The sequence below is a fragment of the Gastrolobium bilobum genome, unplaced genomic scaffold (genome assembly GCF_033153095.1).
Source record: "Gastrolobium bilobum isolate Gb01-03AN ecotype WA unplaced genomic scaffold, APGP_CSIRO_Gbil_v1 utg434313, whole genome shotgun sequence".
Classification (NCBI taxonomy): Eukaryota; Viridiplantae; Streptophyta; class Magnoliopsida; order Fabales; family Fabaceae; genus Gastrolobium; species Gastrolobium bilobum.
This window is the reverse complement of record NW_026899993.1, coordinates 250-12,989: the sequence shown is the minus strand read 5'-3', so window position 1 is coordinate 12,989 and position 12,740 is coordinate 250. Positions and strand designations below refer to the sequence as shown.

Below are 12,740 nucleotides of genomic sequence, written 5' to 3'. Positions count from 1 at the left end.
ATAATTCACTTGTGCCTCATTTAAAATTTTACTAGCGTAGTATATAACATGTAACAATTTATTCTTTCGTTGGCCAAGGACCGTACCTATAGCATAGGCACTAGCATCACACATGAGCTCAAAAGGTAAACTCCAATCAGGAGTTACTAGAATGGGAGCTGTAGTGAGATTTTCTTTTAACAGATTAAAAGCTTTAAGGCATGCATCATCAAATTGAAATTCAGAATCTTTTTCTAAGAGTTAGCTTAAAGGTTTAGCTATTTTAGAAAAATCTTTTATGAATCTTCTGTAAAACCCAGCATGTCCTAGAAAACTTCTAATACCAGTCACATTATTAGGAGGAGGTAGTTTCTCAATTAACATCAGTTTAGCTTCATCTACCTCAATCCCTTTTTCAGATATTTTATGTCCTAAGACAATTCCCTCTTGTACCATAAAATGACACTTTTCCCAGTTTAGTACAAGATTTGTTTCTTGGCATCTTTTAAGAACCTGAGTTAAGTTTAACAAACATAAATCAAAACAAGAGCCAAAAACAGAAAAGTCGTCCATAAATACCTCAAGGTTTTTCTCTACCATGTCAGAAAAGATGGAGAGCATGCACCTTTGAAATGTGGCAGGTGCATTACATAGACCGAATGGCATCCGTCTATAAGTAAAGACTCCAAAAGGGCAGGTGAAAGTTGTTTTCTCTTGGTCTTTTGGTGCCACTGGAATTTGGTTGTAACCAGAATATCCGTCCAAGAAACAGTAATAATTGTGACCCACCAATCTTTCCAACATTTGATCAACAAAAGGAAGTGGGAAGTGATCCTTCCTTGTAGCTGTATTTAGCCTCCGGTAGTCACACACATTCTCCAACCAGTAATGGTTCTAGTTGGAATCAGCTCATTTTTCTCATTATGAACTACGGTGATACCTCCCTTTTTCGGAACAGTCTTTACTGGGCTCACCCAAGCAGTATCCGAAATTGGATAAATCATACCAGCATCAAGAAGCTTCACAACTTATTTCCTTACAATCTCCTTCATTGTTGGATTGAGCCTCCTTTGCAGCTGCCTTACTGGTCGAACTTCATCCTCCATGAGGATTTTATGAGTACAAAATGAGGGATTAATACCCTTTAAATCAGAAATTGACCACCCTATGGCAGTCTTATGCTCTTTAAGCACTTCAACCAGTCTTGTCTCTTGCTCAGAAGACAATCCCTTGTTAATGATAATAGGGTAAGTCTCCTCTTCACCCAAGAAGATATATTTGAGAGTTTTCGGAAGCTCCTTCAACTCTACCTTTGGTGCACCATCTTCCTTGTCATAATCTTTCTTTTCAAGGACTTCAAACAACTCATTTTTTCTTCCTTATAAGGAACCATTTCATGTGCTTGAAGTTCTTCCTCAGATTGTTGACTGGAAAATACCTCTTCTTCCACTACTTGCTCTAGAATATCAAGACGAAAACAATCGCCTTTATCAGAAGATTGTTTCATAGAGTCAAAAACATTGATGGTGATGGTCTCATCATTCATTCTTAACTCTAACCTGCCATTCTCAACATCAATAATGGCTCGAGCAGTAGCCAAGAAAGGTCTTCCCAATAATATGGGCATTTCAGTACCCTATTCCTTGTCTAATACCACAAAATCAGCTGGGAAGATGAACTTATCCACCTTAACAAGCACATCTTCAATAATACCACTTGGTCTCCTCAAAGATCTATCAGCAAGTTGTAGAGAAACCATAGTGGGTTTTAACTCAGTAATTCCCAGAGATTTACAAATAGATAATGGCATCAGATTAATACTTGCCCCAAGATCACATAGTGCTCTGCCAACATCAGTGTTACCAATAGCAATTTGAATATTGAAGCTTCCTGGATCACTGAGTTTGGGAGGAAACTTCTTTTGTATGATGGCATTACACTCTTCAGTGAGTGTTACTGTTTGGCATTCCTGCAACTTATGTTTTCTTGACAACAAGTCCTTCATGAACTTGGCATAGTTTGGCATGTTAGCCAAAGCTTCAGCAAAAGGTATGTTCACATGTAACTTCTTGAAGATATCCAGAAATCTTGAATATTGTTGTTTCTGAGCATCTTTCTTGAACCTTTCTAGGTAAGGTTCCATAGCTCGCACGTATTCAGGATTCAGCTCGAATTTATTCTTCTCAGCAGCAATAATTTGTGGCTCCTCTTCTTCACCTTTTTGAACAGGTTTCTCAACTTCAGAAGGATTTACCACTTCTTCTTCGGGCTCCTTGAATTTTTCTTCAGCTTCCACATTTGTGATTGGCTTTGTTGGAGCTGCCACCACTTTACCACTTCTAGTAGTTATAGCCATACAATCATCCTTCGGATTAGTAACTGTATTGCTAGGGAAGGTTCCTGGAGCTCTTTCAGCCATCTGTTTAGCTATCTGGCCAATTTGGTTCTCCAAATTTCTGATGGAGGCTTGTGTATTTCTGGTATTTGCCCGAGTCTCTTCCATGAAAGCATTAGAATGTTGGGCCATTTGTCCCACTACCTTCTCTAAATCAGAAGGTTCCTTCGGTTGAACTGGTGGTGGTTGCAGATAATTATTGGACTTGAAGTCAAGACCAGTACCCTGCACCCTCCTCTGGAAGTTATTGTTTCCAGAAGGAAAATTCAGATTTCTTGGAACATTTTGTGGTGGGGGCCTCTGATCATACCACACGCCATTTACATGCACCTGTTGAGGAGGATCATCATATAGCAAGGTAGGACATTCATTAGATTCATGACCTTCCTTGCAATATTCACAAATAACTGAAGCAGCTTGAGCTTGGACGCTAGAGAGCTACATTTTATCAAGCCTTGATGTCAAATTCGCCATCTGCTGTGATAACAATTTATTTTCAACCAATGTTGCATCATTGTTGTTTAGGTGAAGAATGCCTCTCTTAGGCTTAGATGACAACCCTTCATTTTCATTGGCAGCCATTCTTTCAATCAATTCAAGAGTCTCATTTGCTCTCATTGACTTAATGCTACCACCTGTTGCACCATTCAGAACCATCCGGATTTCTGATTTACAACTGTTGAAGAAGATCCGGACCTGATCACCATTGGTCATGGGGTAATGAGGACATTTCTTCATTAGATCTTTGAACCGGTTCCAGGCTGCACATATAGTTTCACCCTCAGCTTGAGTGAAATTGGTGATATCATTCACCATTTGATTGTATCTTTCCATCGAGAAGAACTCCACAAAGAACTTGTTTGATAAATTCTCCCATGAGGGAATACTTCTCGCAGGCTGCCTCTCCAACCAATTCAAAGCTTTTCCTTTAAGAGCAAAAGGAAACAGTCTCAGCCGGACTGCATCATTGGACACTTGAGGATGTTTAGTCGAGTCACAGATCATCAGGAATCTGTTTATGAACCTATGAGGGTCTTCATCATCCTCTCCACCAAAATGAGCTCTCTTCACCAGTCGAATATTATCAGACTTGAGATCCCAATTATTGTTGCCAACTTCAGGATGGACAATACTTGAATTGGGCCTGTTAAATAGTGGCGTCAGAATGGTGTCCATGAGTGGATTGTCCGCTTCATTATTCCCTACCATCTAGGGGTGGCAATTTGGGTTGACCTGCCCCGACCCGCCCCGCCCCGCCACCAACCCGCCAAAAACGGGGCGGGGCGGGTTGACCCGCCAAAAAATATGGGTTGTAAAAATGAACCCACCCCGTTTTATGGTGGGTTGGCGGGTCAACCCACCAACCCGCCAATTAAAAAAAAATTAATTAAAATTCAAAATAAATTATATTTTATGAATTTTTTTAATATTATTTTATTTTATTTCACACTTCTCTATATTTTTTTAGTCTCAATCTTAAATGTATACTAATATTTGTCAAACATTCTTTAGGAATTTATAAATAGATAACATTTGTCATAAATAAAATTGTTATTCTTTATTTTTTCTAGAAAGTACTAAGATAAAAAAAATTGAATATCACAAAAATTTAAGTACTAATGAAATACTACCTAATTGTAAAAAAATAAAAAAAATAATAAAAAAATTTAAAACCCAGCGGGTCAACCCGCCCCGCGGCGGGTTGAACCCGTTTTGACCCACTTCTAGGCGGGGCGGGTTGAGGTGGGTTGGTGGGTTGAAAATCTCAACCCAACCCGCCCCGTTATGGCGGGTTGGCGGGTTGACCCGCCGGGCTCAACCCATATTGCCACCCCTACTGCCATCTTGTGTGCTTTTTCAGACAGAATTCCCAACTCGTTGAATGCAAGCTTCTTCCGAGCAAGTTTCCTGTTTCTCTTTTCTGTTTTTGTAATCTCCAAGTCAAGTGGAAATTTCGGCTCTTTACCTCGCATACAACTCAGAAAAGGGATTAGTAGCACTGTTCAAGAATCACAGAGAAATCAAAAATAAAAATAAAATAAAAATCCAATCTTAAAAATCAAAATTAATTGATAAAAGATACGCAATCCCCGGCAACGGCGCCAAAAACTTGATGCTTCCCGGCAAGTATACCGATCGCACAAGTAATATAATGATAAGAAAGTTCGTCTCCATAGGGATTGTGATCGTATATCAATTAATATTCCTTCCAAGAATGAAAGAGTTCAAATAGTTTGTGACAATTGTTGTGGATTTGAGAATAATGAGAATTAAAATAAAACGTATTTTTAGATTTTTGCTTTTAAGAAAGAAACAGATATGGATTTTTGTAATTGAGAGAAAGAATTGTAGCTATAGTGCACTCACCATATGATCCCCACTTCTTACCTTGGATTGATAAGAATTTACTTATTTATATAAATACTCAGATAATTATCATCTAGAATTAATTAGTTAAATCACAATCCCTTGGCAATTTAACCATTTAATCTCAATTAGAATCCTAATCCCTTAGTAACCCCTCATGAAAATTAAGCAATGAACACGATAATTAAAGCATCTGCAATTAATTATACATCTATTCCTAGCATGCATAATAATTGTTATCTTACCCCCTTTCAAGATCAAAAACCCAATATTCCTATCTAGGGTTCTAACCCTCAAGCTATCATCCACTATAAGATTGATCAAGTCTAATAAAGAAAATAGAATTTACGCACAGGGAAAAGATAAAGAAATTTATATAAACGAGTAAAAATAACCAATCCGTCGTAACAAGGGTTCACATAAGGATTGTGACCCTAACTACAATAAGGAAAACTTAGCCAACCATAGTCATGGCTGATAAATCAATATTCAATGTTACTTGGAATGAAAGAATGTAGATGGAAGAATAAAGATGGTCAAGAATTTCTCTTTGGAGCTCTCTTTCTGAAGCACGACGATCTCCTTAGGTTCAGAATACCTAATTCTGTGTTGAGCCTCCTTTTTATAATCTTCTTTTTCATCTTCCAAAATTACCCTTGTAGACAAAACACGGCTGAAGTTTCGCAATTTGGCGCTCTCAGCGTCAGATCCACACCAAGAGTGTGGCTGCCTCTGAATCTTCATGCCATCAGCGTGACATCCACGCTATGAGCGTGGGAGAAAGAATGGTTTCACGCCATCAGCGTGAACTCCACGCTATGAGCGTGGGAGTCCCTGGTTCTTCACGCCATCAGCATGACATCCAGGCTATGAGCGTGGATCTTCATTTTGGCAAGTCTCCATTTGGCTCCAGTTTTGTCTGCTTTTCCTACAAAATCAGCATAAAATCAGTTGAACAATCCTGGATTTGGAATTTTAGCAAAGCAACAATAAATGTTGCCTTTTTACTCAGGATTAGCCAATAATCTTCTTCTTTTTGGCTTGAATTTACCCATATGCTGAAGGCATATCATCACACCTAACAAATATATACCAAGTCAGAATTTTATTTTATGTTATCCTATACATCACATGCAAATTTCCATTCTTCCAAATTCTCGGATTTTTTCAGGTTTCAATGCTTCAATTACTAATTAATTTTTCTGACTCAGATTTAGTTTTACCAATTGTTTCCAAGAGACAAAACCAAGGGTTTCCTATGCATGTAGGTTCGGTTTTTTTACCCATCAACTAGGTGCTTATAATTTTCATTTACATAACCTTCTCTACAAAGCTTAGGAGTGAGAGCTCAAAATCGGCCTTGGGCTTGCCTGCACCAAGAGGTTTATGTTGTTCTCCAACTAGGCAGAAACGAGGAAAAGGAGAATGACAAGCGTATGTCCTCCTTGAATGTATATAAGGCCAAAATAGTGAGGGAAAAGGAGAGCATGGTTTCCTATTTTATACCTCTTGTATGAACCCAAAATGCTCCCAAATTGGTGAAGGGGATAGCCACCAAAGGATAAGCAACACTCTCACCCTCCTACTCTCCACGACTCAAGTTTTCAGCTGCATGCAAAGGGGAAAAACTCCTTTAAAAAAACGAAAGGAGCATGAGGGAATAGGGAAGTAGAGAAAACACAATACCTCCTTGAATGTTGATGCTCGGCCGAACAAGAGAAAGAGAAGGAAAAGTATGCTTAGGTGTTTCGATTCTTTTCCTAAGGAGCTTGCGGCTAAGTGAAGAAGATGATAGGCAAGGTACGCAAGCTTAGGTTTTCTTGTGTTCCTCTATGATGCTTGCGGCTGGTGGAAGGGTGGAGGATGAAAGGAATGCAAGCTTGGGTGATAGGTTGTTCACTTGGTAGCTTGCGGCTTTGAAGAGGGAATGAGAGTGATGAGGCTGAGTTTGATTCTGATTAATGGTGATAAGTATTCAGCTTTGTTTTTCTCCTCACTAAGCGCACATTGAAAGGATAAGGGCGGTAAAAGAGTTGCTCTTGACCAATAATGAAACATGCATTCAGATTACTTTCCTCTCATAGGGCGCATGTGAGGGAGATAAGGCTGACCTGATGTTGGTCACAATTACAAGTAATCAAAAAAAAAATTCTCCCTTCACTAGGTGCATGATGATGGAGAGATAAGGTTGAATAGATGTTTTGCTTCTTATCCCATAAGGAGTAGCCATAGATTAAGAGTAGGAACGGTGTGAGCTGACTAAAGTCCTCAATTGAGTGACTTGGGCCGTCGCCCATGGAAGGAAATTTGGGTCAAAAGTTAACTTCCTAATGGGTCTATTACCTCATGTAATCCACTAAGTAGTACTTAGGATTTTTGCATGTATTAATAAAAAATTAATCTTGTCCTAATTATACATGTAATTCGAATTCAAGACATGCATCCACATTCCTAATTGTCATTTAAATAACTTCCTAATTATGCGGGATGTTACACTCTCCCCACCAAAATAGAATTTTGTCCGCAAAATTAGAATCACGTACTCAATTAAAGAGTTCCGGGTAGCGATTCCGAATATCGTCTTCACGCTCCCAAGTGGCTTCATATGCAGATTTATTGTTCCATAGCACTTTCACCAACGGTATCTCCTTGGAATGAAGTTGCTTGATTGACCTCTCGAGAATTTGGAATGGTTGAACAGGGTACGTCATATTTTTCTCTAATTCTACTTCTTCTAGCTTTAGTACTTGGGATGGATCAGAGATATATCTTCTCAACTGAGACACATGGAAGACGTTATGAATTCCCGACAAATTAGGCGGTAACGCCAATCGATAAGCTGATTCTCCAATCCTGTCCAAGATAAGGTATGGTCCCAAGTACCGCAGACTCAACTTCTTCGTTCCCATTCTCCTGCCGAGTCCAGATGTGGGTGTGATTCTCAGAAACACGTGGTCTCCCACTTCAAAAGATAGGGGTTTATGACGATTGTCATAGTAACTTTTCTGCCTCGCCTGGGCTTTTTGCATATTTTCCTTGATCCTCTGTACCTGCTCTGAAGTTTCTTGAATCATGTCGGACCCTAAAATACTTCGCTCACCAACTTCTACCCAACATAAAGGAGATCTGCATTTCCTCCCGTACAAAGCTTCATACGGTGCCATTCTGATGCTGGAATGAAAACTATTATTGTAGGCAAACTCCACCAAAGGAAGATACTTGTCCCAACTGCCTCCTTGTTCTAAAATACATGCTCGCAACATATCCTCCAGAACCTGAATAGTGCGTTCAGTCTGACCATCAGTTTGCGGATGATAAGCGGTACTTAACCTCAAATGGGTTCCGAGAGCCCGTTGAAAAGACTCCCACAACTTAGAGGTGAACTTGGGTTCACGGTCACTAATGATACTGGTGGGAACTCCATGCAACTTCACAATCTCTCGATGATAAATCTGGGCAAGCCTTTCTGTGTTATACGTTGTTTAGACACTCAAGAAATGGGCTGATTTTGTAAGCCGATCAACAATTACCCATATGGCATCAAATCCTTCTCGCGTCCAAGGAAGTCCCACTACAAAGTCCATGGCAATACCATCCCATTTCCACTTGGGAATTTCTAGAGGTTGAAGAAGTCCCGACGGTTTCTGATGTTCGTACTTCACTTTCTGACAGGTTAAGCATCGAGCTACATATTCGGCAATATCACATTTCATACTCGGCCACCAAAATGAAGTCTTTAAATCATGATACATTTTAGTGGATCCAGGATGAACGGTATAGTTACTCTTATGAGCTTCTTGCAAAACTTCTTGAAACCGACCTTGAAACCTCAGCATTTTATTTTCATCCCAAATGATACCTTGGTAACCAGCTAATTTATGAACTAGTTCCTCATCTCTTTGAGCTCTCTTTATTCTACGAAGTAACTCATTCTCAACTTTGATTCTGCCCAACCTTATTCCACGCCTTCTTCTGATAACAGACAAGTTCAGATCCTGAAAAGCTTCAAGTAGTTTTAATTCTTCTATTATCAGGATTGCAGAATGAAGAGTCTTATGGCTCAAAGCATCAGCTACTACATTTTCCTTGCCTGGATGATACTTGAGTTCAAATTCATAATCTTTCAAGAATTCCATCCACCGTCGTTGCCTCATGTTTAGTTCCTTCTGATCAAACAAATACTTCAGACTCTTGTGATCGCTGAAGACATCAAATTGCGAACCATACAGATAATGTCTCTAGATCTTTAGTGCGAACACTATAGCTTCCAACTCCAGATCATGAGTAGGATACTTTTCCTCATGTGGCTTTAATTGTCGTGACGCATAGGCTACAACCATATGGTCTTGCATCAACACACAACCAAGGCCCTTCAGAGAAGCCTCACAATATACTTCAAACTTTCTGGTTAGGTCCGGAATAGTAAGCACAAGAGCACTGGTCAATCTACCTTTTAGCTCCAAGAAACATTCTTCACAAGCGTCAGTCCACTCAAAAGGCATTCCCTTCCGAGGGAGACGGGTGAGTGGTTGTACTAATTGAGAGAAATTCTGGATGAATCTACGATAATAACCTGTGAGTCCCAAGAAACTCCTCACTTCAGTTACGGTCTTAGGTCGCTCCCAATTCATTACTGCTTCCACTTTGTTGGGATCCACAGCAACTCCTTCGGCTGAAATTATGTGACCTAAAAAGTGGACTTCATTTAACTAGAACTCACACTTCGACCACTTGGCATACAACTATTTCTCCTTAAGGATTTGTAAAACTATCCTCAAATGTTCAGCGTGCAGTTCTTCATTGGTGGAATAAATCAGAATGTCATCAATAAATACAATGACAAACTGATCTAAGAATGGGTGAAAGATACGGTTTATATAATCCATGAAGACTGCTGGAGCATTAGTAAGCCCAAACGGAATCACCTGATATTCATAATGACAATAACGAGTCGTGAATGTCGTTTTCAGAATGTCCTCTGGCTTAACCCTAATTTGATGATATCCCGATCTCAGATCTATTTTTGAAACACCCTAGCACCTCTCAACTGGTCCATCAGATCATCAATTCTAGGAAGCGAATATTTATTCTTTACTGTCACCTTGTTCAGTTGACGATAATCTACACACAAACGTAGACTACCATCCTTCTTCTTGATAAGAATAGCTGGAGCACCCCATGGAGACGTACTGGGTCTGATGAATTCTTTTGACAAAATCTCTTCTATTTGTTTCTTCAGTTCTCGAAGTTCCAGTGGTGCCATACGGTAAGGAGAAATGAAATAGGTCCAACTCTAGGAAGAATTTCAATGGGAAATTCTATCTCCTGATGAGGAGGTAGTCGAGGAATTTCATCAGGAAACACCTCCACGAACTCATTAACCACAAGAATATTTTGAAGTTGGGTATCAACCGTATTCTCAAACTCAATTAACAACAAATACCCTTCAGCTCCCCGAAGGAGTTCTTTTCTAATTTGCAATAAGGAAATAGTAGCAAAGAACTGAGAATTACCATCTTTAGAAGGAACGATGACCTTTCCTGCTTGACAATCCAGGGTTATTCCATTTTTTGCTAGCCAGTCCATACCGATAATCACCTCAAGACTGAATACCGGTAGAACCACTAAATTCACTGTACAAGTCCTTTCTTCAAATTGTAGAATACAACCCCTGCAGATTTCTGTTGCAGTACAAGATCCTCCAGTAGGAGTACTGATTTGCAACTCATAAGGTAAGGGAGTTGGGGTGAGACCTAGTCTCATTGCAGTGTGCCCTACAATAAAAGAACCTGATGCTCCAGAATCAAAGATAACAGAAAGAGGATAACCATTCAAGATTACATTACCTTGGATCCGATTCGGATACTTTTGAGCTTCATTGACATCGAGGGTGAACACCCGAGCTTGAGTAGGAGGCTGATTCGCATTCTGTGGGCAATTAGAAATAAAGTGCCTCGGTTGTCCACACCTGTAGCACAAATTATTCCTGCGTCGGCATACACCAGTATGATTCTTCCCATAAGTGGCACAAGCATTGGGACCCTGTCGTCCGGCTGATGATTGTCTCGGAGCAGTATTCTTCTTAAAGTTTCCAGTCCGAGGTTGCAACTGAGGACCCTTGCCTCTATTCATTCCAGTAACCTTTCTGAAGAACCGACCAACTCTACTTCCTCCTTGTGATTGCACTGGCTGTTTAGACAAAGCCTTGGCTTCATTTATAATCTCTTCTGCTTGCCGACTCTGATTAATCAATTCAGGAAGAGTACGAATTGCTGAAGTCAAAACAAGTTTGCGAATCTCCGGATGCAGTCCACTTTCATACTTTTCCATCTGCCATTCTTCATCATAAATGTTTCGATCAAAGTTAGCATACTCCATCAGCTGCCCAAACTTTGCAATATATTCATTAACAGTCATATTATCTTGCCGCAGTGCTAGAAGCTCCGTGTGTTTCATCCTCCTCATAGCCTTAGGAAAATATTTGTCAAGAAAGACCCGTCTGAACACCTCCCAAGTAAGATCAACATGCTGAGCTCGAAGTAAAGCCCTTGCACTCGTCCACCAAGTTAATGCTTCATCAACCAACTGATACGAGGCATAGTCAACCTTGTGAGCTTCAGGACACCCCATACATTCAAAGATGTATTCAATCATCTGTAACCATCTTGCTGCCATCTCAGGATTATCTCCTCCTTCAAATGTAGGTGGCTGAAAATTTCGGAAGTCTTTCAACCTCCGCCTAGCAATCTCCTCAGCATTGTCATGCATTTGGGGTTGGTTAGGATTTTGATTTCTATATTCCCTCCACTCTTGATTCATACCTGCCATGTTTCTGCACTCACAATACCACGAAATGAGTTGATCAGACTCACCGCAAGATGTACATGACAGCAATTCCAAGTAGGTACTCGAGTTCTAATCAGATAAGTTAACAATGCATATGTTCTTATCACCGAATAATTCTAACATTTTAATCCTACCAATTACCACAACTTAAACGAATCATTCAACATATGCCAATCATGATTCAGACAATCCATTAATTTAATTCTAACATACAACAGCCAGCAAACAATTCGACAATCATACTCAAACAGCAAACAATTCAACAATCATATACAAACACCATGAATCAAAACTGCTCTGATACCATTTAGTGTGACACCCTCCCCTGTATGCATCCAAGGGAGATGCCTGCTAAAACCGATTAGAGTCGCAACGTTAACATATTCAATTATGAAAATGCATTTTGAAGTCACAAATAAAATCTTGTCTTGAAATTGGGTTTCATATGGAAAATAGCTAGTAATTTCATAAAAGCTTTTGATGCTGAAATTGTAAATTTCCCAGAAAACCTATTTGTCTTGAAAAAACCATATAAAATCGAGTTTACAAGCTTTTGAAATTTTTATTTGACACGAAGAAAGTAGACATCTGGGGCTTTATGTACATATAAAATTTATCTCGTTAGGAGATATGTAACCCCAGAAACAGAACTCGCAAGATGCACAAAAATATAGAGTAAAAATCCGAATTTAAATCAGGCAGAATTTGTCTTGGCAAGTCAAGTACCAGAGTTACATAAGTTACATGCAAAACATAAAAATCAAAATACAGCGAAGCATGTCACGTTTCCAACATTGCCGGTCTCTCAAAATATTACATCATGATTAGAAATTTAACACTCCAAAACAGCCAAAAACAGCAGACACATAGTAATGACTCAAAGAGAATTTGCCATGAAATCACGTCATGAAATACTTCTTCTTCCTCCTGCAATTTTATAAAAATTGAGCCCAAAAGGGGTGAGAAAAATTCCAGTAGTGTGATAGAAAAACCAATAATGCAACAGTATTAGTTTAGTTGCAGAATTTCCAAAATTGTCACATCCTCAAATAATTACCGAACAGATACTAAAATGCAACAGAATGCGTATATAACGCCAGAATTTGTATCTTCATAGCACTAAAGTGCACATACTAGCTAACTATACTCAATG

The 12,740-nt window shown here is 39.4% G+C and overlaps 3 protein-coding genes and 1 non-coding gene across 4 annotated transcripts; 1 reads left to right on the top strand and 3 right to left on the bottom strand.

Moving 5' to 3' along the window:
- Positions 1–1,615: 1,615 nt before the first annotated feature.
- On the bottom strand, positions 1,616–3,583 carry LOC133294785 (uncharacterized). The gene is made up of 3 exons (XM_061493536.1): positions 3,262–3,583; positions 2,876–3,009; positions 1,616–2,761 (listed from the first exon to the last, which is right to left on the bottom strand). Exons 1-3 carry the CDS (start codon positions 3,581–3,583, stop codon positions 1,616–1,618), a joined length of 1,602 nt encoding a protein of 533 aa, XP_061349520.1.
- On the top strand, positions 3,087–3,192 carry LOC133294787 (small nucleolar RNA R71). The gene has a single exon (XR_009749249.1). It is a non-coding gene; the product is annotated as a small nucleolar RNA R71 (small nucleolar RNA).
- A 5,396-nt stretch (positions 3,584–8,979) lies between the features above and the next one.
- Positions 8,980–9,372, bottom strand: LOC133294784 (uncharacterized mitochondrial protein AtMg00860-like). Its single transcript, XM_061493534.1, has one exon. The coding sequence runs from the start codon at positions 9,370–9,372 to the stop codon at positions 8,980–8,982; it is 393 nt and encodes a 130-aa protein (XP_061349518.1).
- A 604-nt stretch (positions 9,373–9,976) lies between these two features.
- On the bottom strand, positions 9,977–11,569 carry LOC133294786 (uncharacterized). Its single transcript, XM_061493537.1, has one exon. The coding sequence runs from the start codon at positions 11,567–11,569 to the stop codon at positions 9,977–9,979; it is 1,593 nt and encodes a 530-aa protein (XP_061349521.1).
- Between the last annotated feature and the right edge of the window lie 1,171 nt (positions 11,570–12,740).

What these genes read in the sequence shown, in the direction of transcription:
- LOC133294784 (XM_061493534.1), bottom strand. Translation starts at nt 9,372, where the DNA reads ATGAATTGGGAGCGACCTAAGACCGTAACTGAAGTGAGGAGTTTCTTG.
- LOC133294786 (XM_061493537.1), bottom strand. Translation starts at nt 11,569, where the DNA reads ATGGCAGGTATGAATCAAGAGTGGAGGGAATATAGAAATCAAAATCCT.
- LOC133294785 (XM_061493536.1), bottom strand. Translation starts at nt 3,583, where the DNA reads ATGGTAGGGAATAATGAAGCGGACAATCCACTCATGGACACCATTCTG. An exon ending in GGAGAGGCAGCCTGCGAGAA is followed by an intron (nt 3,010 to 3,261) that starts GTATTCCCTCAT and finishes ATGGTGCAACAG; the next exon opens with GTGGTAGCATTAAGTCAATG. An exon ending in ACAACAATGATGCAACATTG is followed by an intron (nt 2,762 to 2,875) that starts GTTGAAAATAAA and finishes GAATATTGCAAG; the next exon opens with GAAGGTCATGAATCTAATGA.